This window comes from Phlebotomus papatasi, chromosome 2 (assembly GCF_024763615.1).
Source record: "Phlebotomus papatasi isolate M1 chromosome 2, Ppap_2.1, whole genome shotgun sequence".
In the NCBI taxonomy this organism is placed as follows: Eukaryota; Metazoa; Arthropoda; class Insecta; order Diptera; family Psychodidae; genus Phlebotomus; species Phlebotomus papatasi.
The window spans coordinates 58236096-58264062 of NC_077223.1; the positions used below are offsets into that span (position 1 = coordinate 58236096).

Sequence of the window (27967 nt, forward strand, 5' to 3'; positions counted from 1 at the left end):
ATTTTGTTGATAATTTTTGAGAACTCCTGCCCAACTTCCAAGTCTCTCAATGGCACTTTCCAGCCAAACAAATACACAAATTGTAGTTTTTTTTTTCGGGGGTATAAGTTTGGGAAACGCGATTGGGCGCCCAGATTCTCATCCCTTCCCCGCAGCTAAGGCTCAGCAGAGTATTCGGTAAACCGCTTGGGAAATCGCGCGGTCCGGGAGTGTGGGTGAAAGAGCAATAAACCTCCCTTTGGCATGGCTTTCCTCGCGCGAGTCTCACGCGCGCGCCAAGTAAAAAGGAAAACAATCCCGCCGACGAGAGACCTACCTCAGTTGCATGTCTGAGTCCTTAGTGGGTAGTTGGAGTCTCCTCAGACAAGAAGTGTCCTCCTGAAAGTGAAAGAACCCAGTGCAGTGGAACTGTATGTCTCTTGGGGAATTGCGCCAAGTGTATGTGTTCTTGTGAATTTTATAATGTGATTGTGGATAACTCTTGGGGCGATGTTTCTGGTGAAGATTGTCGTATGTTTCCTGCTTTTTCAACTCGTTGAGGTGGTATATGGAGCCCGTGAACCACCTACGGTGGCCATTCCGGATCAGGGTACCGTTATGGGTACCTATCTCAAGATGTTTCGGATTCAGGCCGTAGTGGCTTACCTGGGCATTCCCTATGCTCAGCCACCCATCAATGAGAATCGTTTTGCACCTCCAGTTGTGGACAATTTGCCCACTTGGGAGGGCATCCGAAATGCCAGTCAACTGCCTGCGGATTGTCTCCAGAGCGCTACGAGAACAGTAAAAAAGCACGAAGAAGCTCTGCAAGCATTAATAGCGCCCCAAATGGCTGCCATGGGGGGCACTATGGGAGGTGGAAGTGGCAGTGGTGATGGAGATGGTGGCACTACAGCAGCTCCTCCGAGACAATTCGACGAGGACTGTCTCTTTGTTAACGTCTACATTCCGGATGGTGAGTTAAAAAAATGTTTCAATAATTCAAGTTTTATTTTAATAAAAGAAAGTGCAAGAAAAAATTGAGGGTCAAGTGTATCTTGTTGGAGAAATAATTTCTTAAAAGCCGGACTCTTCAACCATATCCTGATTCCTTGCTAAATAATAAAACAGCAAAATTGTGATCAATTTGAAATCATTGAATGATTAATTTGACTGTGACATGGTTTAATTCTTAATAATTTGTTCTACATTTTAGCAAAAATTCCAGTTCATATTTGGTGTGTAAATAAATTTATGATAAGCTCATAAAAAAGCTATAATAAGTAAAAATATGTGTGCTATTACAAAATATAATTTTCAATCATGATCACGAATTTTAGAAAAATGTTGGTGTATTTCAACAAAAGGGTTATTCTCTTGTAAAAACACAAAAGAAGTTCAGCTTTACATCTATAATATATATTTTAAAAGTGAAAAACATTAAAAATAAAACACTGAGAAGGATAATTTATTTAAATGATTTTTTGTACTACATAACTTAAATTTAGAACTTAAAATGGAAATCTTTCTAGCCTTCAGAAAGTATATGCAAAAATCAAACTCAAGTTATTTAATTTTAGGCTGAAAACTGAAGGTTTAATCAGTATCGTGAATATTTCTAATAAAGACAGTAAGTTCCACGTTATCTAGAGCCAATTATTTCGTCCATTATAATATTAAGCACTAAAGGCGTCTACACATTGGGAGCAATTTTCGTCAAAAATTGCGTTTTTGACAGAAATTTGACGTTTCCTCCTACAACGCTGCAGGGAATTTCCTTCAAAAAAGCAATTTTTGACAAAAATTGCTCCCAATGTGTAGAGGCCATAAAGCTCTCTACACTACACATTAGACAAATTATTGAAATAATAGCATTTCAAAGTGACATTGAAAAGAAACTTCAATATTGAAGCGAATATTGAAACCAATATTTCAATAATTGCCTACATACTGAAAAAATTGACTTCAATATTAAAAACACCAGTCTAGTCAGGGATTCACAGATCTTCTGGGATTTTCTTCCGCATTTTGTCAAGAACACCCAAAAATAACCAAATTGGTCAGAAGATTTCTCCAGCTTCCTCCAGAATTCCAGATCTTCTGGGATTTTCTTGTTCATTATGGCCAAAGCACTTCAGATACATTCTGCGGTCAGAGGATCCCTGGAGCTTCCTCCAGAAATCCCAGATCTTCTGGGATTTTTTTTGTATATTATGTCAAAAACACTTCAGATTGGAAACAAAAGCCAAATAGAATTAATAACTTGAATTCTCACAGACTTTCAGGATTATGCTTCGTATCATACCGTAGGAGAGTTTACCATAGCGAGCAAAAGGACTGGATGGCCACAACCACAAGCCTTCGTTCCCTCTGTAGAATTCCAATTCGTATCATAAAATTATACTTATATGAAGTGTTTTTGACATAATATACAAGAAAATCCCAGAAGATCTGGGATTTCTGGAGGAAGCTCCAGGAATCCTCTGACCACAGAAGGTATCTGAAGTGCTTTGGGCATAATGAACAAGAAAATCCCAGAAGTTCTGAGATTTTCTGGAGAAAGCAGGTGATTAGTGCTGACCAAGTTGGGTTCTTGAGGAGATTGAACAAAATATATAATTAAATTCCAAGAATCTGGGATTTTCTGGAGGAAGCAGGAGCGATGTGTCTTAACCTGGATTTTGATCTTGGATGTGTTTCCATTCATGAACAAGGAAAATCCAGCAGTTCTGTGACGTTCTGAAGGAAATAATATCAAATCAATTTGATATTTGGAATTTCTTTGAAATTTTATATCAATGTGACTGCAATTTTTTATTGAAATAATTTGGCCTAGTTTGTAGCCATTCAAAATAATGAAATAAAATGTTCCATATTGAAAGAAATATTTCAATATTTGCCTACACACTGAACAATTTTCTTCAATATTGAAATATTTATGTCAATAAATCTTTGCAATGTGGAGGCAATCCTTGTCAATATTTGACATTGAAAAGAAATATTTCAATAAATTATGTCTAATGTATAGCCAGCTTTAGGAATGGATTATTAAAGGGGAATTAATATATTTGAATCAGAAGAACAAATTAAATTGGTTGCTATTTAGGATTTTGAGACCTTCGGAAACTAGGCTAAACCTCTAATCTGATTACGGTCTAAGGATTAGGATCATGGATTAGAGATCCACCTTTGTATAAATTTCGTTTACTGGATACTTTACTGCTACAGTAGACTTTCGCTCAATCGGCTCTTTTTCAATCGGGCGCAAAATTTTGTTGCCAATTTTCATGTTTGATTTTAAAGCAAATTTGTTCAAATTCGCTGCAGTTTCTTTTGTTTTATCGCGATTCTTTATATTTGAGCGCTTTTTGTGGAATTTATAATGAATTTCATACTCAAATTTCTCGATAATTTGGATGACATTTTGCCTCCTAACCAATTGAGAAAGAGTCTACTGTAATTTGAGGCTTTAGGCAAGTTCACCTTTATTTATTTTTTACCATTTAATCCATTTAAATGATCTTTTTTCACAAGATAAAAAGATATGATTTAAACATTTCAATATTATTTCCCTTAAGGCCTCTACACACTAGGAGCAATTTCTTTAAAAACTGCCTTTTTAAAGAAAATTTCCCCTATCCTTGTAGGCAGAAATGCCAGAATTTTTTAAAAAAGACATTTTTCTACGAAAATTGCTTCTAGTGTGTAGACACCATTATACACAAAAAATATTAACTAATAAGGATTTAATATTCTAGGGAAAGTACCCATCTAGGTTATAACAAACGCTGGAACTTATCATAACGGCTTAAGGAGTAAAAATTTGAATATTTTGAAAGTATGAGAAAATTTTCAATAAAAAAAAATTTCAATGTCAAGAAAGACACAATTTTTGACAGAAATTTTTCCAATGTGAAGAAGCCTTTATATAAAATAATTAACAAGTAATTAGTTACATAGTCTTATACTTATTAATGCCTAATAAAAATTCTCAACATAATAAAAAAGGGATTTTCCAAATTGTCTCATCAAGGAGATATCCATCAAAATATCAACCTGCAAATCGTTTGGGAACTTCCTCCAAAATTTGTCCTCGAAAAGAGAAAGAAATAAATTCCCTCACAATTGAAATTGTGGAAAGGTTCTGTCCTTTTTTTGCATTTGTCGAATATGCGAAACCCCATTTCTCTGCCAACCCTCGCGATATCCACGAGCGCTCTTCCCCATGGATATATCCTCGTTACACATTGTTACGCTACAAATGTTTACCGTCTGTGAGCAATTTCATGACAAATAAATCTATGAATAAATTTTCAAAATATTGACATTGCTATTGATTCCCTCGTGCACACATAATTCCACGAGGGTGGAGATTCTATTAGTTCCATATTGCTAAACGTTAGGGAAGCAATCGTGAATGAATGTTAAAGACTGCCTCTTTTTTTTTGAAAAAGAAATGGAGAACTTGTTTTTTTAATCCATTCTCTAAACTTATTAGCTGCTGAAGAGGTTGAGGAAAAAAACGCTAAGGCCAATTAATTACTCGCAGATTTTTCACTTTTTTACTCGATTCTTCGCGCGTGTTAACTTTGCATGTTGCTTTCGAAGCTTGCAGTAAAGGAATTTTTCTTCTTTTTTTTGCTGCTCATTGAATTTTCCAGCATAATTTTTTTGAGGACACAGGAGACAACAGCAAAGTGGATTGCAGACAAAATTGCCGTAATCTTGACCTTTAAAGGTCTTCTGCAAATTAAGACACCCAGAGAAAAATTACTTAATATAGTGCAGAAAGTGTGCTAAACTTCTTACCCAACTAATATTAATGATCATGAAAGTTTCACGAGACAAAATAATCATGTTGTATACTTTGTATGTTGAGCCACCCTTCATTGAGCTTTTAGGAAAATTTTCCACAATTTATTGAAATGTTGAAAAAGAGAGGTGTTTTCATGCAGAACAATCGCATTGAATTAACTTGGTGGAGTTACATGAGAGCCTCTCTAAAATATTTATAGATGAAATATCAATTTAGATTTCTCAATCAATTTGTCCTAGTTTTAAGGCGCAAGGTTATCAACTTTGCTATTTTGAGAGCATCCCCAGGTTTTCGGGTCAAAGAGGAGGCCTCTCAATAAACCATCACTGTGTGAAATTGACACTGTCTGATTGAGATCTTTTGCAATCATTTACAAGTCCACGTCCACCCGCTACATTTACTGCTGAATTATTACACAAACACTGCGAAAATGCAGACTCTTCCACTTATATTCTGACTCTTCCACCCTATAATTTATTCATTGGATAATGGAGGATTTCACGTACAAAAACAATCACTTACAAAATGATTTTAAAGAGAAATTTTCAGCCAAACATTCAGTGATTTAAGAAAAACCCATACTAAAAGAACTTGGAGAAATCATTGTTTTTAAAGAAAATATAAAAATTCTAAGATCACCGAGAAAAATTTGGATGGTATTTTCTACAAATCGTGTCTTTAAATTCTACTATCTCAAAAGATAGTAGAAAATACCATCCTCCATAGAAACTTTCCTTTAGAATCTACCATCTTGACATTTTAAAATTTACTATCCTATGGATAGTAAATTCTAACAGCCGGATGGTAAAATCTACTATCCTCCTTTAGATTTTACCTTAACTTCTCTTAGATTCTAATATCCGGGAAGTAAATTTTATTGGCCGCATATTAGATGTTAAAATTTAACTGGAAGACAGTAAATTTTAACGGAGGATAGTAATTTGGATTGAAATTACCATCCAAGCCAGTAAAATTTGCCATCCTGCTGTTAGAATGTCATTTTGGAATATCGTGGATGCCGATGCAACGGTTCCCGATATGCTTTGAATACATTATAGCAATTCGTGGCGCAGCTGGAAAATGCTGGACTGTCATCACAAAGGTCGCGTGTTCAAATCTCGGCGCAGTCGTCAATTTTCACGCACTAAAATGGCTTGAAATACAGAGAATATCATCCAAGAAGGGCCCCAAGCCCTCAAACAATGGCCAAAAAGCAATGAAAATAAGGAAAAATAAATTTTTCCGACATTTTTCATTCTAATATCCGGCTAGTAAAATATACTATCCTGCCAGTAAAATTTACCATCCGGCTAGTAAAATCTAACATCCGGGGATATTAGAATTTACCATCCGGCTATTAGAATTTACTATCCATGCAATAGATTCTACAATTTTTGACAGTCCAATTTAATATCGCGTTTGCTGGGTGACTTTTTTACTATCCGGCCATTAGAATTTTGTATGGAGGATGGTAAATTTTACCATCCACATTTTTCTCGGTGATTTTTACAATGTTTGAATATCTTACAATAACTTATGAATTAAAGTGTACTATAAAATAAATAGCTAAAATATTATAGGGTAAAGTGATATAATTTGGAATTAGTGTTATAAGTTGGACAATTTGCCGGTACAAGTCGGACATGGCTTTTTTTTCTTGATAAATACAGTACAAAATTTGTTTTTAAGCACAAGGAACCAAATTATAAAACTAAAGCATTAAAAATATACAAATAAAAATGAAGTACTAAATTTATCAAGACAATAATCCCTGTCCAAATTGTACCATTGCCCAACTTGTACCATTGCCCAACTTGTACCACTGTCCAACTTGTACCACTTTACCCTACTATTAAGAGTATTAAAAAAAAAAAGGTAAAAAAATTAAATTTGAGCAATTCTCAGAACTTTAAAAGCAGTGAAATTTTCATATATGTTTTGCCAAAGGGAAAACAACAAGTTTTCATTTAATCTGTATTTTTTTTAATATAATGTTCTAGATTTTTTAGGTCTAGATTTTTTAAGCACCCGGCACATCTTTTATAATCGAGAAAATTTAATGAAATCAAAATTAATACTTTTTCTAAACTAAATTTAATTTTGTACTTCTTATTTGTTTTTCCTAATAAAAACGGAGTAGCGAAACGTTCTAACGGTTTTAGCTTTCCGGAATACTCGAACTCGAGGCTGTGAGGTAAAATACCTGAGAAGTATTGGATGATTGCATAAGTTCATGGGACTTTTTCACACAGGTCGTTAAGGGGTATCCTGTAGCTTACCTCCACAATTCATGTTTACTCTTTTGCTTGTACTGGAAAGACTATAGTGCCTTACATCCCTCTAATGCTATGTATCCTTCAAATTAGGTCGATATGTCCTTTGGAGGACTTTTCCAAAATGTGGAACAAAAAGGTGTATTTGCAGCATTTTATGTTAAGCGAATTTTGGAAATAAAAACATCCGATTTTGGTCAAAAGAAAGGGCATGATCTTCCAAAATGACAACATTAAATCGTGCGACTAATAACAAACGCTGCCAAAATTACAGGAGTTGCAATAAGAAATTCTCCAAAAATTGGAATATTCTTCAGATATTGACCCTTCAGAATATCATTTGTTCCAATCTCTACAGAACAGTTTGGTGTGCAAAAATATGGATTCCGCTCAAGCTGTCGAAAACGACCTAGCAAGCTTTATTCGAGAAAAAAACAGTCTCTTCCTTAAAAAAATGGAATTGATAAGCTTATACATCTTTCGAGGACAAGTGTTAAGATCAATGTAAACTATATCCTTCATTATTATACAAATAATATTTCTAAAAGAAAATATCTGTTGAAATTTACATTTGGGAGTCCTACGAACTTTTGCAATCATCCAATAGTTTCGCATTATTGACATGTACGTATTAATAAAATTCTTTTAGAAATCAAATTCATGGAAAAAAGCAAACTATTCATGAGATCGAAAATTTTTCAAAAGTTTTTTCAACTGCGCATTATTTTAAGTTTACCATTACTTAATCAATTTGAACTGAATACAAATTACTCAAAAGATCGAACAAAATAACTTAATTGTCTGAAACACGAAGATATATTGAGAAAAGTGGTCCCCGGGGGTGGAAGGTGAAAATTTTAGGGGATGGAAAAATTGAGGGGTTATGTATACTGCTATCTGTGTGGAGATCGAGCAGTAAAATTAGGTATCGATTCATAATAGGTTCATTATTGGTTTAAAAACATTTGGAACCGATTCAGACATTATCAGCGAAACCTGGTCCTTTCCAACATCCAAACATGATTCTATTAAGTTAAAGAGCACGTTATATAGAACCTTTTAAACCTTCAATCTTGAAAAACTATTAAATTATCCATGTTTCATCGGTACCATAACATTTTCTTCTCCATATGGTCTTGCAAAATATAATTACCTTTTTATTGCTCGGAACCGAACCAGACCGGTTAGGAAACAAATTACTCGTACAACCAATTAAAATAAAGTTAAGAAACATGCTCTTGATAGCTTCTTAATTTTTGACCTTGAGAAACAGAAAGAAGTTGTTCAAGGTTATTGTCAATAAAGCATGTGCTGTAAAAGAGTAATGTCACAACCGATTTATAAATTACCGAAAGTAAATTGTGGCTAAAGTAATGTGGGTAGGAAAAACTGCGGTACAGCCATGGATAGATTTAGCCAGTAAATTTTTCTATAGTTTTCCTTAATGTGTGTATTGAGCAAAGTTTTAATGAAAGTATAAACACGTCCCCATTCCCCATATTCTTTGAAATATTTATAAAAGTCTATTCATGTTATATCATAACTTAAAGAAGTATAAAATGAGCATAAAACTGTAATTTTTATGTTACAATTTTTAGACAACTGAGTTTCCAATATTTAAATTATTAAAAAAAAATTGATTTGACTAAGTTTTCTGTACAAAAAAAAATATGAGATACTTTTCACTTTTGGAGAATGATTATCTATTTTTATCTGTAAAGCTGTTTAGTCACAGACTAGAGGTTCAGATCAATTCCTGAAGGTTTCAAAATGTTAAGCAATTTTATTATTTTTTCGAAATCTTTAAAAAATCTTGACTAATAAGAAATTATAGAGCTGTTAAGCTGACTAAGCCTTAGGTCTGCTTCATGGCTAATTAAAAATTGTTATTTTCTCTATACTTAAACTGCAAGAGAAATTTTTATTTCAAATTAATTTTAATATTTTCAGTCTTATGATAAATAAAATATTGAAGAAATATTAAAATGAAATCTATTAACCCAATCTTTTTAAGGGGGTTTTTAAAAACGGAACAACTTTCTCTAATTCACTATAAATTTTACTATTCTCTAATTAATATAAGTTTGTGCTTCTGTCAAGGAAATCTTAAAGTTACGGAGTTTCAAAAAAAATCCAATGAGGAAGACTTTTTGTGGAAAACTCTTCCAAAAGTTTTACCTTCTTAAGTGTAAATTTTCACACAATAAACTTTACACGTGATTGAATTTCTCTTTTCTCTCTTAACTTTTATTCCTCTTTGGGAGGCGTTCTCTAGATTCATGATTTATTAATGGATTTCCTTGCTGAACATTCTGCGAAAAATACCAAGAGACTGCAATTTATTCTAACCGAGGTCTTCACTTTCAATTTTAGTGACGTTTCACCTCATTCTTATCGGTCAAGGAGTATAATTTAAGGTTAATTTTCTTGGAGATTATCTCGATTGGTATTTCCTAAAGACAAGATGAAAGTAAGTTAATTTGGATTAATCGAGGGTGGAAAGGTTAGATTCCTTGGGAGCCCAGAAAAAAAAGAGGAGGAATAGCCTGAGAGAGTGAAAAGGATATAAAATGGAAAAATATTAAAGTTGGTAAATCGATAAATAAATATTTTGCCCTCACGCGATCTCACATTTTCACGTTTTTTCGGGTGCTACCCCTTGGTCTCCTTCGTCTCGGGAATTTTTAGGGCATTCCTTATTCCAATCCTTAGTCCCGCTGTGAAATATCTGGAAATTGATTAATTTAAAACCATTTCGCTGAATGAATTCTATATGCATTTATTTAATTAATCCTTTGCTGGTGTTTTAGCCAAAAATTTCAGGTGAGATTACAGAATTGTTTTTGACGAAATTGTTTAAAGAGTGTAAATTCCTCCTTTTCAGCTCTAAAAATCCCGCGGAAAGCAACTTTAATGTAATTGTTGCGTGTCACGAAAGCTTTTAGGAGGTTTTCTCTTCACTTCCATTTTTTTTTATTTTGCTTCATTGCTCCCCGACGCTCCCAAAACGGGTGCACGGCGTTTTGGCGGCAAGTTTGCGGGATTTGAGGTTAACAAACCTCCTATACAGGACGCGATTTCAACACACTGATTACATGACGCCATTCCCATTTCTTTTTCTTCATCCCCCATAGACGTCTCCCTGCTTGTTCCATATGCTCCCCATTTCCTCATCGTCGCCCCCATATGACCCAATAGAGATTTAAGACTGTGGTCAGCACTGGTGACATTTCTGTGCCAGCAAAAAAAATCCCCTTAATTACTCCAAATCACGCTTTTTTCCACTATCAAGCCACCTACATTCCCACTGATTCTTACGAGCACAGAATTCTTTGAAAATGATTTAAAAATAAGAAAAAAATATTTAGTCTGCTCCACATTTTTTAATCACACAATCCCGCACATTTACTTTCTGGGCCACATTTCTGCACCAATTCCTCCCTTGACTACGGAAATTCCCAAGAAGGCAGAGCTGAGGGAGAAAAGCCCTCAGCCAAAGGGAGAGGGTAAAATTGGAAACGGAAACCACAAATTTGTAAATTGAAAACACTTTCGGCGAGCGTTGCAGTTAAGGGTAATTTGGCGGGATAAAATGAGGGTGCTACTGTTAAAAGTAAACCAAAAATGCCCAAAAAAGGAGTTCAGGAAGTGAATAATTCTAATTTATAAAAGTAATTAATTGGGCGTTTTTAGGTAAATAAGTTAAATTAGAAATGAGTGGTAAGTGACAACGTCAAAATGACTACCACTTTGTGACAGCCGCTTGTATTCAAAAATGATTCGGTTATCGTTGAGGAATTTTACAGATGAATTATATTATTATTAGGGTAAAGTGGTACAAGTTGGACCATGGTACAAGTTGGACAATGGTACAAGTTGGACAGGGCTTTTTCTTGATAATGTGGCGAATCGCCTATATTGTTTAATAAGCATAATTATTGTATATCATATTATTGATTATCGAGTCAATGAGTCAGTGTCGCTTTGTACTTCAACGGAGTAACAACAATAAAGAAGCTAGTGCAAGTGTAACCAGGACTTTTAATCTAACAGTGGTGTCAGAAGTGGTTTTATGAGTCGAAGGAGTTTTGATCTTCGCAATAGGCACGTGCCCAGCCAAGCTGCATCTAATCCGTTCCAGAGGAGCACTATAACCCAAAGAAGCCCCCCGCTTTCACAATCTTCAAACAACTTAATCGCTGAACAGTCTGGATCAGTTCCGGAACTACAAATTACAACTTGCTCTTCACGATCATCTTCTACTTCATCTCAATCAAACTCTCCTGGTAACACACTGCTGGACCAAACCAGATCTTCACCTGGATTTACATTTGCAGATATACAAACACCAGCAGCTTCTCAACACGATCGACACTCAGTAAATCCACTGGACTGGAGTCTCAGAGACGTATTACCAGACGATAATCAACTTGTATCTCCATTCTCCAGCATCCGAGCAACACATCCGTCTGAATCAACCGAGATGCCAGGAAACTCTAATCCACAAAACAACACTAACCAAGATGGATCTCAATCCAGACAGACAAATTTTCGTCTTCCCTATCTGGAAGCTTGGAAAACTATTCCAGAACTTAAGGGTGAGCCCAAAGATGTGCAACATTTTTTCTATATATGTGATAATATTTATGAAGATTACTACGGGGATGGGGATAGTGATGCAGAGTTCATTAGATCAATCAAATATAAAATCAGTAATAGTGTACATGAACAAATTCGCGACGCAACTTTTAACAGTTATGAAGAGTTTAAAAATGAAATTCTAAATCTCTTTGGTCCAGACATAAATTTGGCGGGCGCTTTTCAAAATCTTGAAAGACTTTCACCGAAACATCAAGAAAGTTTAGTGGACTTTGGCAGTCGCGTTGAATCAGCGCAAAAGACATTGAACCATGTACATGCATTATTGCTGAACGGAAATTTACCTACGTCAATCAAAGACGCACATACTGAATTGGCGATTTCAGTTTTTGCTAATGGCATTCGTCATCAAGAAACAAGAATCCTGACGTTAGCGAAACAATTTCGATCTCTGCAATCCGCAATAAATTTCGCGACGAATTATAAAAAACAAAATCCACAATTAGGTCAAAATAATGCCTCGTCATCTCAAGCAAATTCAAATAATTCTCGCAGAGTCACACTGCAAAACTCAAGTAGCTCAAATAATCGCACAATCAACAGAAATGCAATCTTTAACCCAAATCGCTCTTCTAATCAAAACAATTCACTCTCAGGTACAAGCGCCAGACAAAATACAACTCTTAATTCCACTTTTCGTCCAAGAGGTGGTCAATTTGAATCCACACAATTTCATGATAGATCTCGTATAAATCCAGTAATAGATAATGAACAGGATGATGAAGAATTTTCGGGAAACGAAGACGGGTCGGCAATTCAGATGGATGCCGAGTTGTCGACCGAGCAATAGGAATCTTTAATAGTATTCCCGAAGGTTATATTCAGTCTTATTTGCTCAATATTTATCTGGACATTGAGGGTCATATTAAAATGTATAAGCTACTTTGCGACACCGGTTCCCCATTTACATTTTTGAGATTTTCTATCTTGCCCTCCACTACTAAAATTAATAATACAAATTCATTGAAAATAATTGGAATAACTGATTCTGAATCGAAAACCTTAGGGACTACGTTTTTTAAATTGGGAGTAGATCCTAACAAAATGATGACTGATGGAATTGCACAAATCCTTCCAGAATCTTCAAAATTTCCATATGATGGGATTCTTGGTCGAGATTTCTTAGATAAAATGGATGCAGTAATTTTTATTAAAGACAAGCAAGTCCTGTTCAATACCATAAACGTGCTCTTGCCGTTCACTGTTCCCTGCGAACGTTACCATAATGTAGCCTCCACGGCTGCTTCTGAAGACAAGGCTCTCAATCCTAGTGCTCTTGCTCTAGAAAAAGAGTCAATAACGGAAATTACCACTATACAAGGTCAATGTTTCTTGCCTGCACAAACACAAACTTTTGTTCAGGTCACACTTCCTGAAAATAAGCCATTGTTATGTATGACACAAGGATTGGAATGCGGTGTAAATGTTTTTAGCTGTATTGTTCAACCTCGTGAATGCAAGGCAAGAATCCCTATTACGAATACTAATTCTTTTGACAAGACTTTGAAGGATTTCAGTCTTAAATTTCAATCATTGGATATAGAACAGTATCACGTATATGAGATAAGGATCGAACATAATTCCAAATTGAAAATGGAAGATCGACATAAACAAATTTTAGATTCCATAAAAATAGGACGCGAGCTTGCTCCTAGAGAACAAAAACATTTTGAAGATTTTTTGCAGAAGTTTAGTGACGTTTTTTACTTGAAAGGTGATTTTTTATCTTGCGCCTCTGTGGGAGAACATAAGATAATTATTCAGCCTGGAAGTGCCCCGGTAAATGAACGATCATATAAAATACCCATTCATTTAAGACAAGAAGTTAAGAAACAGTTGGATGAGATGTTGCAGAATGGAATTATTAAACATAGCTCAAGTCCATATAATTCACCCCTGCTTCTTGTTCCGAAGAAACCTGACGAGTCAGGTAAGAAGCAGTGGAGAATTGTAATTGACTACCGCAAATTGAATGAAATCTCTGTTCGTGACTCCCATCCACTCGAGGATATCAATAATATTTTAAATCATTTGGGAAATTGTAAATATTTTACAAAAATGGACCTCGCATCAGGATATTATCAGGTTCCTCTTAATGATTCCTGTAGACACACGACTGCATTTAATGCTGCGGGAAGCCATTACGAGTTCACTCGATTACCTCAGGGTATTTCATCCGCCCCCGCGGCCTTTTCTCGTATGATGAATTGTGTTTTAGACGGGTTAAAAGGAGAATCTTGTTATGTATATCTCGATGATATTATCGTGTTTTCCGATACCCTCGAAACGCATTTTTCAAAACTGTCCAAAGTGTTTGAGAGATTGCAAAATTACAAATTAAAAATTAAACCAAGTAAATGCGATTTTTTTTGCAACGAAATAGTGTATTTGGGATACAGTATTTCGGAAAAGGGGTTATCCGTCGATAAAAGTAAAGTAATGGTTGTTGCAGAATTTCCGAGACCTACATGTGTTCGAGAGGTTAAATCCTTTTTGGGATTAGCGTCTTATTACAGACGCTTTATACCCAGTTTTTCAAAAATAGCATATCCTCTAATACGACTTACAGCAAAGAACGTGCCTTTCGAATGGACAATCGAATGTCAAAATTCATTCGAGGAATTAAAAAATAAATTGACTACATATCCCGTGGTTAAATTTCCAGATTTGTCTAAGGAATTTTCTTTAACTACCGATGCTTCGAAATGCGCAATTGGAGCGGTATTATCTCAAGGTGATCACGTGATCGCTTACGGGAGTCGGACGCTCAACAAAGCCGAAATTAACTATGGTACCATAGAAAAGGAGGCTTTGTCAATTTATTATTTTTGTAAGTATTTCAGAGAGTATTTAGTAGGGAGAAAGTTTACCATTTATACGGACCACAAACCCTTAACTTGGATCTTTAGTATTAAAGATCCCTCTCACCGTATTTTACGTTGGCGAATAAAACTTGAGTCTGATTTTGAATTTGAGATTAAGTATAAAGCAGGCAGCACTATCCCTAATGCTGATACTTTAAGTCGCATATCCAACACTCAAGCGACTCCTCAAACTGTAAACGCAGTAACTCGATCTCAGGCCAAGGCCAATCCTTTCATTCAAAAAGGGAAATACGAGGAATTTGATGAGGATTTTAAATCCTTTATTGAGAATGATCATCCAGGACTGAGTGATGTTTTTGTTGAGGTTGAGGATAAATGTATTTCGAACGATATTAAAGGTAATCTATTTCTTTTGATTCCGGAAACAAGCGATCCTTCGGATTATCCTTTCATCGAATCGAAAGAAATACGAAATATTATTGAGAACTCCCCTATAAAATCCATCAGCAGTTTACAAACGCAAAACACATTTTTCATTTTAATGAAAATTCCTCTAATTAACAACGTTCAGTACTTTAATATTTTTCAATTTTTCAAAATATTAAGGGAATACTGTGAACGACACAATATTAACAGTCTAATTTTTGACAAGGCAAATTTATGTCAAGGGAAATACGAATTTTGTTTAATTAAGAAAATTATAAATTACGTTTTTAACGATTCAGACATTATTTTGGAAATTTTTCTAAATAAAATTGAACGATTAACTGATTTGGAAGAAATAGAAAAAGTAATTAAGGAGCATCATGACACGTCTCTAGGTGGTCATCGCGGAGTAACATCTACTTATCAGCGAATTAAAGAAAAGTTTTGGTTTAAAAATATGCGGAGAGTTATTGGTCGATATATAAGTAGATGCGAGATTTGCCAGAAGAGCAAGATCTTCCAAGCAACAAAAATGCCTATGGCATTAACGACAAATTCCACTTCCCCTTTTTATAAGGTGACTTTAGATGTAGTAGGGCCTTTGCAGATGTCTTCTATGGGCAACAAGTATATTCTTACAATTCAATGCGATCTTACTAAATATTTAGTAGCCATTCCCATGGGGGACCAAACTGCTACTACCATCGCTAATGCTTTCTTGAATTACTTTGTCTGTATTTTCGGGACGCCAATTATTGTATGCTCAGACCAAGGAACTCCCTTCCTCTCAGAAGTTTTTAAACAAGTATGTAAAATGCTTAAGATTACGAAGATTCAATCTACTCCGTATCATCCCGAGACTAACGGGGCTCTTGAACGATTTCACAGAACTCTCGGAGATTATCTGAGATGTTTCGTTCAGGAATGCCCTTCGGAATGGGATTTGTGGATTCCTCGAGCTATTGCGTCTTATAATTCAGCGGTACACTCGGCACATGGATTCTCTCCACATGAACTTATTTTTGGGACAAAATTTGAATTCCCATCAATGACAGCGCGCAAGGATGAACCTGCGTATACGTTTAATGATTACATTTTTGACTTGAAAGTGAAACTCAAAAAAATTCAGAATCTTGCGTTACAGAAACTAAAGAAGCAGAAAATCCACTCAAAAAATCACTATGATAAGAATATAAACGCCGAAAGTTTTGATATAGGAGACAAGGTCTTTTTGTTAAACAAATCTCCATCTAAACCAGGAGAATCATCAAAGTTTTTGCCAAAAAGAAGAGGACCCTACATAGTCACTGATGTCTTATCGCCTTTAAATACTAGAATTTTAGTCGGGAAGAAATTTAAAACCGTGCATAATAATTTATTGAGGAAGTTTGTGGAGTAAAATTTATAGAAATTTCTTTTCTGCAGGGTTTGTTTTCGTTTTGACAATTTTCTTGTCATTGTTTCTTCTGACAAATGCGGAGCGACCTTACGAAATCGTGCCACTGCCAAAGGACGTTAATTTTCACGTGCACTCCCTGGGGAAATTATTAATAAGTCACTCAAAATGGACTGTTATAGTTGCGTGCGATACTCAACCTTTAAGTGATGGTATTTCAATTATGTCTGAACATGTTAAAAGATTCGAAGATTTATGTGAAACACTGAAAATTAATCCATTTTTAAAAAATTCAAAAAAATTTAAAATAGAGGACATGCCTTGTAGATCCAGTAAAATTAAAATGAATATAAGAATTAGACAACTGAATAATACAAATCTGATGATAAAAGGAATCATGAAGTTACATCGTCCTCGAAGAGATAAAAGAGGACTTATAAATGTTGTTGGAGATGTATCAAAATTTTTATTCGGAACTATGAATCAAAACGATTATGATGAAATACAAAGTGTCATGGAAAATTTTCGAAATAATTCTAATACTTTGATCAGAAAAACAAATATGCAATTATCTATTGTAAAATCCATGCTCAGTGAACTTAATAGAACCGAAGAAGCTATAGACACTGCTGTACTCCAAGTTCATGATAGTTTGAAGAAAATAGATTCTCAATTTAATTTTCAAAACATAATGAATGATCTGTACGATCTTGGAGAGACTGTATTGTTGGACATGCAACAGTTGGAACATGAACAACAACAAATTTTGGCGGTATTACATGCTGCAACATTTGGTCATGTTCATCCGTTCTTTCTACCTCCTAATGATTTTTTAAATGAAATAAAATCTATTTCACTTGTATTGCCTAAAGACGTTTTAATTCCGTTTGATAACGATGTAGCACCCTTATACGAAGTCTCAAGCCTTTCCTTCTATTCTCTAAATGCCAAATTAGTTGGAGTGATCAAAATTCCCTTGTGTGTCAATAATGAATTTACTTTATTCCAAATTTCGCCTATTCCTTTCTTAAATGGGGAGGGATATGAACTGATCCATATCGATTTTCCAGCTGTTGCTATTGATAAAAGTAGAGACAATTATCTTGCATTAACTGAAAATGATTTATCAAAATGTAATATTATTGAAACTTTACATATGTGTTCTTCCAGAATTCTATATAAGGTGGGAAGGCACACTTGTGAAAGTGAAATCATTTTACAAGATGAAACTTCACATTGTCGTAAATTGAAAATTGATCTTTCAGAAAACATTTGGATTGAAATCGATAACGCAACATTTGTATATGTCCAAAAAGTTCCAAGAAAAATCATAATCAATTGTTTAAATAAACAATTTGAAGAAAACATTAATAAACGTGGTGTTTTAAAATTTAACACTGAATGTAAACTAAACAATGATCATTTGTCACTATATTCTGGATTGTCAGTTTATTCTAATTTATCTCGGAAAGTAGAAGTATTCATGAGTAATTTCAGAAGCTTAAATATTTCGAACATTAAAACTGAATCAAAAAAGGATATTTTGTTGAGCAGTAGGAAGGAATTAAAAGACCTTTTTGAAAAAGTCCATATCGCAGAAGGTTTAGAATATAGTGATCAAATGACAAAACACCATGTATATCATTATATTATTTATATAACTATTATCATTGGGGTATTACTTTTTATTCTTTATAAATATTGGAATAGCTGTAAGAACTTTAAAATTAAGAAAAATACCACTGTTTAATTAAGGGGGGAGGAATGTGGCGAATCGCCTATATTGTTTAATAAGCATAATTATTGTATATCATATTATTGATTATCGAGTCAATGAGTCAGTGTCGCTTTGTACTTCAACGGAGTAACAACAATAAAGAAGCTAGTGCAAGTGTAACCAGGACTTTTAATCTAACAATAAATTTAGTACTTCATTTTTATTTGTATATTTTTAATGCTTTAGTTTCTTGTACTTAAAAAATTTTAGTACTGTATTTATCAAGAAAAAAATCCCTGTCCAACTTGTACCGGCGAATTGTCCAACTTATAACACTATGTCCAAATTGTATCACTTTACCCTGTTGATTTAAAAAAAACAGAGACTTCGAAAAAATCGTATAAGTAGCAAAAAACAGCTAACTTATAAAACGAAAACTTTTAATTATTTATAGAAATTACCAAATACCTAAGCTAACCCTATATCAGCTGTTTGGCGTAATGCTAAAGTAATTTTAAAGTTGGACTTTGATACTTTGATAATTAAGTAATAATTTAGTAATTACAGTAGAGTCCCGCTATAGGCCATCGTTCTATAGTCCACAATTTAACGACCGTTGATTTCAAAACACTGATTTTGAGTTAGGTTATGTTTTTCAGTACGCGACATGCAATTTTTTCATAATCATTTTAATATTTTTGGCAATCTTTATTGAGTAGTTGTGATAATTGTGATCCATAATGGAGAGCGAGGACAAGTATCACAATCGCAAAGAAAGTGGAAATCGTCGAGCAATTTCAATACTAAATGTCGTTGATAATTTTAAAAAATGACATGGACTATAGTGCGACCTAAGTGTCAAATCTGGAACCAAATATGGACTATAGCGAGACTCTACTGTATGCGATTCTAGAGTACTATCTCAAACAATCCCAAGTCTAAAATAGTTTGGTCAGAATTCCGCATTGTGTGAAATTTTATATAATATTTTATACCCTACCTAGGGTACAATGGTAATTTGGAATCACTTCCAATTTGGAATTTTGAGATTTCTTCACTGTTTTAGATGGGCCAAATAAAAATAGAAAAATCTCAAAAAAATCAGAATCCCATTTAAAATAGAGAGAAAGTCTCAAAATTCCAAATTAGAAATGATTCCAGATTATTCCATTTTAACCTTTGCAAATAGAAAAAGTTTAAAAGAAGTGGGCTTTAAGAACTATAATCCTTTTACTGTCTTATTTTTACAAAAAAAAAATAGAAAATGAGTAACCCATAAAAAATACCTTTTATTACTCGAATTCTCTATTATATACCTAGGATCATTATCAAAACGTTAAATTGATTTAAACCTACAAATACCTCGATACTTATTTTAGTTAGCTAAGATTTGAAGCTAAGCTTTTTAATTAAATTTTATTATTTTATTCCTCATATTAGGCGTACTTATCAAAAACCACGGGCTTTGAATATGGGAGACCGGGGAGGTTTGGGACAGGGGTAGTGTGGGACAAGGCGATTTTTTCATTATTTTTTTTTAATAAATGGGATTTAACCACTACTCAATCGTAGGCAATATTGAGATGTATCTTAACTAAAAGAATGGATATCCTCAGTTTTATAGTTTTAATTCTATGAACACTTTCTTAAAAATTGATAAAAATTGTATATTTTGATTTCTCAGTTTTGCTCTTTGTATTTTATATCAGCGATATATAATCAAAACTTTTTTATCTCATTAGGTAGCAGTGTAATCTGGGAACATATTTTTATAAAAGTTTCGGAGATTATACGCTCTTGTTTTTTACATAAAGGTTTTAAATACCAAAACTACCCGCGGGAATGTTTGGGACACCTGAACGGGGATGAATGGGACGCTGATTTTCGACAATATTGTAGGTGGTGTGCAATTGTTTATTGTCAAAACGAAGAATAATGCCCAGTTTCTACTGAAAATCTCCCTCTTGTGCAAACTTTACCAGTGGAGCAGATTTTTCTAACTACAGAGACAATTAAATCATCAATGTCTTGGGAATCAATAATTTCTTCTCAGAGGGGCTTCGATCTTAGCTTAATCTCGTTAAAAACTATTTTCTCAAAAATTTCTCGAGCAATATCCTCTACTATTCTCAAAAGTTCTCCAGAAAAGGCAAGGCAAGAGCTAATTCAGAGAAATAAGAAAAAATATGTACCATGCAGTTGTCGTAAAATCAAATAGGAATCCGCCAATGAGTTCAAAATTAAAAGTGTTAAGAGAATCTACTCGCCTGAGGAATTTGATGATCATGATTGCAATATTTAGAATAAAAAAAGGTAAGGAAAGGTAAATGGAAAATAAGAAGAAAATACTTTAAATAATCGATTGACAATAAATGACTCTACTGGACAAATAAAAGTGATATTCATTTCTAAGTATGAAATTAAAGATGAAACATTTTTATTTCTATCAGAAATATTTTTAATCTAGTATTTAAAATTAATTAACGTTCTCCAATAATGCAAATTATGCGAGAAAAAATGCGTCCCAAACATCCTCTTTTGCGTCCCATACTGCCCCAAATCGGGGAGGTTTGGGACAAAGCGTCAAGTTAAATGTTTTATCTTCTCCAAGAAAACTCAACCGTTTTCCAAGTTCTATCGAGTATTCTTTATAAAGTCAATACCCATAAGCAGGGGCATGACGTTTCCTATGTTTCCCATATGTTTGTAGCGTGCCGAAAAAACTTTTGAGTTTATTAGCTGTTTTCTGTCATTGTAGAGTGAATTAGCAAATAATACTAATACAAAATAAAAGCCAATTTAATAACGAAAAGGCAACCGAAAACCCCAAATTGGCAACCTACGTAGTTTTGGAGATATCTTGTGAAATATGTACGAAAACAGGAAAAAATTTACACTGAAACTGGTCGCATTTTTCAGAGCTAATGTCACCCCCCTGCCCATAAGTATCCTGTATACCGCATAAAATTATGATACACTATCGTGATTTTTTGTAATAGTGTCTCAAAGTCAAAACATGAAAAAGTGTCCCAAACATCCCCGGTCTCCCCTATATCATCAAAACGTCACTACCGAAGTGTCCCGTATTACTGAATGCACGATATTAGCCTATAAAGAGGTCGAGCGAACGTCTTTAATGCTACAATAGCAGTATAGGGGAAAGTACTCTCCCTTCGACATGCCTTCGAATAATGTGAATTTCCTTTTATTTTTCCTAAGAGACTTACAAATTTCTATTAAATATTAGTTAGCTTATCATCAATTATTGATAATTACCTGATAATCATATGTAAATCACTTTGGAAAAATAAAAGAAATTGATATTATTCGAAGACATGAGCGTTCGAAGGAAGAGTACTTTCCCCTAACTAAAATTTTACGACTTTGAAGCAATAAAAATGAATGTAAATTTATTGTTAAAGTACCAACCTCACGGTAACTGTTAATTATGACGTAGAGTCATTCGAGAAGAGATCGACCACCTTTTTGGGCGTGGTTTTTACGTAATCACACCTATTTGTATTGAATATTACGGACACGTTATTAACGCAAAGAAAAACTAATCTCACTGGTTTGTTATTTAAAGACTAAGATATCAGTAGTAGAAAAGCCTAAAAAAAAAATAATCAGTCTAGAATGTTCTGGCATGAGTTATAGGGACAAACAAAAAATGTACAAACGAGAGAGATATTCGAGCTTTCAAGCTCATTAAATTAGTATCTAAAACCTCTTATTAAATATAGATTATACTATACAAAATAATTTAAGATTAACCCTCAATTACGCTGATCTTGCTCTCAAGTGGCAGTTTTTGTGATTGATTAACAACAGTCTCACATTTATTGCCGCTAAATGTTGGTCACTCTTCTAGGTCGAGAAAATTACTATTTGCCCTGCGACATTTGATGGAAAAACATGCGTAATATTCACACTTGTGTATAGTATCGCTAGTGGCTTCTTATCAGATGCCATGGAAGTTAATAAGGTGAACAAAAAAAAGAGAGAGTCTTGTGGGTGGAATTTGAGGAAAGGTCCATAAGTAACTCGCAGTGGACAATTCAGAATTCCTCCTGGCTTGACACAAACGGGAAACAATTACAAACACGACAAATGAACATATTTTCCATTCTCGCCCCCATTTTCCCCCTTGGTCATCCACCAAAAAAAAATACCCAGATATGTGGGGATTTGCATGAAGAAACACTTTGGGTTTTTCCTCTTCAACTCCTGCCAATTTTATTTGCATAATTAAGCCCCTACAAGTGGGTAAACCTTTTTTTAGCATCTTCAGAAGAATTAAAAAGAGACGCCAGACCAACCCCCTAAAAAAAGTCACCCAATTAGCAATTCAATTGTATATATGGCTGGCGCGTGGCCCAAAAGGTGAAAGGCTAAAATGCTAATTGTTGGCGTCTCTCAGAATTTTCTGGTTCTTTTGAAAGCGAAATTTACACAAAAGCCGTTGCCCTCTTATCATCTCACACAAATCTTTCTCCGTCGCTTTTTATATGGCCACTCTTTGGAAGGAAAATTCTTAGGAGGATTTATGGCCACTATAATTGAGTTTACGCGAAGAAAGCTCTTCAACATTTCGCGTGAAGACAGAACTTTCTAGTGATGGCTTCCTCTTCACGCTATGTGTACGTATAATGTTAAAGTTCAAGAGTTCAAGGCAAAACTTAAACTTTTTTTTTGATATTTAATTGAATAGCCAATTTGAAGAAAAAACCGAGGAATATTAGATGAATTTGTTGAACTGAATAAAAACAAATTGATCTAAACCAGGTCAAAAATCGTGTTTAATTTTCACTAAGTCAGACGTGACCTAATCATCTCTCGACATTCATAAGAATTTCAAGTTATTTTTGTTGACGACTAAGATCAGTTAAATAAAATTTCTATTGAAATTAATGTACGGAAGCAGTTAAAATTTTTTGATGATTTTAACAAATTCAGGGGAGAGTGGTGGTTCATTATACGTATATCACCGTTTTTTTACAATTCTTAAAATTAAAAATCTTATTGCTTTATTTTAGGGTATTAGTTGTTCTATCTTCGTAATAGCGTTAATTCGTAAACAGTTTATATTAACAATATTCATAAACAGAGTTTTATAAACAGTCTAAAATGGTAATTGATTTCGGATTTCTAGTGATCCCATATTAGTCAATACACCTTAAAGATCCTGTTTTTATTGTTGTAAAAAGTTCTTAAGCATGCCAAGACTTATCGGCAGGTGATAAACAGACCTGTAACTCACTATTTACTATGTCTGTTTCGGCTCCAAACAGCTGAAAAGCCGAAGCTAGAGGAAGAGAATAATCCGAATCCCGTCAGATTATTCACTTGCTCTGGTGAAAACTTTCTGGGGAATTCTTCCACTGTTTGGACTGACTCTGTGCTGTTTTCACGGCCTCTAGTAACGGCTCTTTCGAGCCACTGGGCTTAAGGCCGTAATGGTCCCTTGTGTAGGCTACCCCAGGGGTGCCTCGAGAGAGTTTTAACCAAGGTTCTATCGCATTTTCTATAGAGAGTGAGCCAACATTTTCTATAGAGAGTGAGAAAAAATTTTTAAGAATAATTTACAAAAAAATCTCAAGAAGTTTTTGAAAAGTAATGGTGATGTATGATAAGTAGACGTTACACGTTTCCCAATGATTTAAAAATTCTAAATTGACCCACTGAGGAAGACCCATACCAAGGTTGAAAGCTTTGGAGCAAAATTTTGAGTTTTTGATTGAGGAAAAAGCTGCCCCTGACGAACACCGGAAGATCTGAATCCAATATAATCCGTCAGATACCCCACCTATAGAATATCACGATCCGGCACCAAAGATGACTTGTTTTGTATACTTCGTGAAATGACTCGGATTAACCAAAACTAAAATCCGTGTATTAGTTAAACTATTCGTTTCTAATTGAAATGACAGGACATTCCTAGTAGTAAAAGTATCTAAAAATAGTGTAGTAGTCCTTAAATCCTTTAAGGATAAGTCATTGACTTAAAAAGTAGGGGTAACGAAAACCCTTGTAAAGTCTTGGTGAACCCAAAACTGTCCAATTTTTGTGTTCAATTATTCGTATCTTTTTTAGGATGTGAGAACATATGATGAATATCCTGTTGATTTAACTATTCAAAAGTACTCGGATATGAATTAAAACCCATTATCATTCCTCAAAGATTAAAAAATCCTAATTTGAACATTATTTGTATGAACGTGCATGTTCATCTTGAACAATGTCTGTTGTTTAGGTGATCATGCAGACTAAACTGCGTCGATCGATCAGTGAATGAAAGCTGACCAGCACCGATCATGGAAACGACACCAGTCGATTATGGAACTTGATCAGTCGATTATGGGGACGGGGACTAAAGGGCGCCAATTAGCAAATCATGAAAACTGAACGAGGGCGATCAGTAGATCATGGAAACTGAATGGCCTCGATCAATCGATATTGATCGATTGATCGATGATTTATTGCGATGATAAAAACAAATTTAGCAATAACTGGTTTTGCAGGATAAACCTAAGTGTGGACTTCGCTGAAATGCGGGCCCTTCACTTCTTTCAGCCAACACTACGTTCACTTCTCCCTCCAGCCTCCAGAAAAAGTTGGAACAATCGTCATCAATTTGGAGTGATTAACCAGTGTTCTGTCCTTTGTCTTCAAAATTCATTTCTGAAACCAGTTCTTCCACTTCTACCTTATCTAATCGGATGTCCCGTCAAATGCCCTGTACTTGGAGAATCTGCTGTACGTCTTTCTTTTCATCTGTTACCAACTATGCTTTTAACTGACTGCAACTATTCTTTTTTTTAATGCTCATAAAATTATTGTTCCCATAAATTAAGGAATGGGTTGAATCCTTTTCAATCAAGATATATCACCGACAAGGCGGTAAAAATGAGCATCCTTGATAAAACTTGTTTTTTTTTAATCACTTTTTTCAAGATTTTAATTTATCACTTGAATTTATTAATGTACTTTTAATTTCTCAAAGCAGAATATTACTTTTTGGTAACTATTAAACTTTTTCACTGACTAACGGAACTTTCTGGAGGTATACCGCCTCCCAGGCAATTAAAACTCTTGGTCCCAACATCAAGGAATGGGTTCAATCCTATTCTACAAGGATACCACATACCACCGATAAGGTGGTAGAAGCTAGCATCCTTGGTAATGCTTTAAGTTTTCTCACTTTTTTCTTGAACTTCGCTCACTTTATTCTTGAGTTTCTGGAGAAGCACAGCCCGCTCTCCTGGGCGACCTCTCTACTCGATTTCGAGAGAAAGAAAGGTCATGGAAACTGATCAATTGATAATTGAAAAGGAAATGGAGGGCGTCTTTCAGTCGATCATGTAAGCTAAACGACTGACGGTGATCAATCGATCATGAAAACTTAATGGCGCTGATCAGCTCATCATGGAAACCGAACGACACTAATTAGACAATAATTAAGCTCCAATTAGCTGATCATAAAGACTGATCGGCACCGATCAGCCGATCTAACACTCATATAGCAAATTCAATTATAAAAACAACAACTAAATTTTTCCAAGTCATTTAGAGCTTGCCTAATGAAGATCTTTTTTTTCTTCCAGCTCCTGCTCCTCCGGATGGATTTGCTGTGATAGCTTGGCTCCATGGAGGAGATTTCTCCTCTGGCAGTGCCACTGAACTCAATCCCTTCCAACTAGTTCTCAAGCAGAAGGTCATTGTGGTGTCCATTGCCTTTCGTTTGGGCATTTTTGGCTTCCTAACAACAGCAGATGGTGAGGCCCCAGGAAACTTTGGTCTTATGGACCAATCTGCTGCCCTTTTGTGGGTCAAACGCAATATAAAACATTTTGGCGGAAATGAAAATACAATCACAGCAATGGGACACGGTGCTGGCGCAATCAGTGTTGGTCTGCATTTGATTTCTGGGGATTGGTCAGAGGGACTGTTCACTAGGGCTGTGATGATGTCAGGGAGTCCTCTGTTGGACACAAATGTACGCGAAGCCAAGAGCTATATGTCTGCTCTGGATAGGACAGCAAAGACTTTTGGATGTTTCCGGAGACCAACTTCAAAGCTACTGAATTGCCTGAGAAATGTACCGGCACAGATCTTGGCGGACAGTGGACCTGTGACAGATTGGGGTCCAGTGGTGGATGATGGATTGAGTAATACAACAACTCCCTTTATTCCGGACACACCCAAGGCTCTTGTGGAGCGTGGACAGATCAGACAGATGCCTCTGCTGATTGGATTCACAGACATGGAGGAAGTGCTAGAGCTTGCTGTTGGTGATATTCTGACTGAAGGGATCTCATCGGAGATGTATGATACTCTTCTAGGGGATATGGTGTTAAATGAACTCTCTCAATTTGAGTCTAATGATACTTGTGTGGGTAACAATCAGATTGTGATTGATGCAGTGAATTTTGTGTACAAGCCCTATCCTCCAACAATGGAACCTACCATCCTCCGAAAGCGTTTTATCGATTTTAGCACAGAGAAGAAATTTGCAGCTCCAGCAATTCAATTAGCGGCTGCCATGAGTCTCAAGAAAGGCGATGTCTATGCCTACAGATTTGACATGAAAGCCCGATCTCCGGGTGTACTTGAAGGAGTCCCAGATTGGGTTGGCGTCCCTCATGGTTTTGATTCTCTATTTGTCTGGGGTCTGCCCTACTGGGCTCAGTTGCCGTCTGGTGCACAATGGGACCGGGCTGATAAACAAATTGCCGAGATCATCATGACTCTGTGGGCAAATTTTGCTAAATTTGGTAATCCCACAGAGATGGGAGTGTACATAAAATGGGAAAAGTTCACAGCTGACTCCCCTGGGATTCTAATTGTAGACAGAGCTTTCAATATGAGCGATCGGTCAAACATGAACTATGGCTCAGTACAATTCTGGAATGAATACTACCCCAAAGTAGTTACATTCGCCAGTCAGTGCTGCAATTCAACTAGTTTAGCCACTTCTATACGTCTCTATCCACCAGGAGAGACTAGAAACCTACTCTTTGTTCATTGTTTCATCATCCTGACGACGCTTATTATATGGACGTAATGAGAGGCCCTCAGAGGATGTGTATAAATAGCAATCAAAAGTTCAATGATGAGATAGGTGAGATAAATCACCCATTTCCAAAAAGGTTTTCTCTCTTGACTCTCTAACTTCTCTACATAGCATAGATGAAATTAAATATCATATCATGTATTTGGAAACTCGATGGTTTTGAATTTAAACTATCTGTGATAACGTTTTGTAAGCTTTGTAGAATGATTTCTAAGGTAATAACCCTCCAATTTTCTATATTAGGAATATAGCAACAAGTTATTTGGGGATACCCTTAAAAATTGATTTTTAAGTCTTTAAGGACGATTGGGTCACCGGTGACCCAAAACTGAAAATTTTCCTACGGCCTTCTAAAGCTATGTTTTGTTCTAAAAAGTCAGAAAAAGTGATTTTTTCAGTGCACCAATTTTTGACCTTCTCGTCCTTAAAGTTAAAAAGTTCAAAATTAATTAGTCAAAGTTAAAAATTAATTGTAGTCTTAAAAGAAAGCTGAAGAATTTTAATTTCAAGGAAAAATTTTGCTGTTCTGTTCGTTCTTGATTCTGTTATGGACTGAGAGCCTGAATGATTAAATTGTATCGTATTTGGAATCATGACGATCCGTATTTGCCCTTTCCAAAATTGTTATTCGTCAAAGAATGACTTTGATTTTCCGTTTTCATATCCGCGATGGAAATATTGTTTCTTTTACAATCCGTCTACAAATTGGCAACAAACCGATTTTGAAATTGTTATACTTTAAAGCAATTTTAGGATAATTTTTATAAGTACCGTAATGCCCTAGACACACTTACGACTTAAGC

General features: G+C 35.0%; 1 protein-coding gene across 1 annotated transcript; it reads left to right on the top strand.

Annotated features, from left to right (window-relative positions):
- The first annotated feature begins 40 nt into the window (after nt 1-40).
- LOC129801893 (cholinesterase 2) lies at nt 41-27967 on the top strand. Its single transcript, XM_055847328.1, has 2 exons — nt 41-955; nt 25696-27967. Exons 1-2 carry the CDS (start codon nt 490-492, stop codon nt 27153-27155), a joined length of 1926 nt encoding a protein of 641 aa, XP_055703303.1. The 5' UTR covers nt 41-489; the 3' UTR covers nt 27156-27967.

Excerpts from the sequence above, each read along its gene's own strand:
- LOC129801893 (XM_055847328.1), top strand. The coding sequence starts at position 490 with ATGTTTCTGGTGAAGATTGTCGTATGTTTCCTGCTTTTTCAACTCGTT. Across the intron at positions 956-25,695 it reads TAACGTCTACATTCCGGATG|CTCCTGCTCCTCCGGATGGA; the intron begins GTGAGTTAAAAA and ends TTTTTCTTCCAG.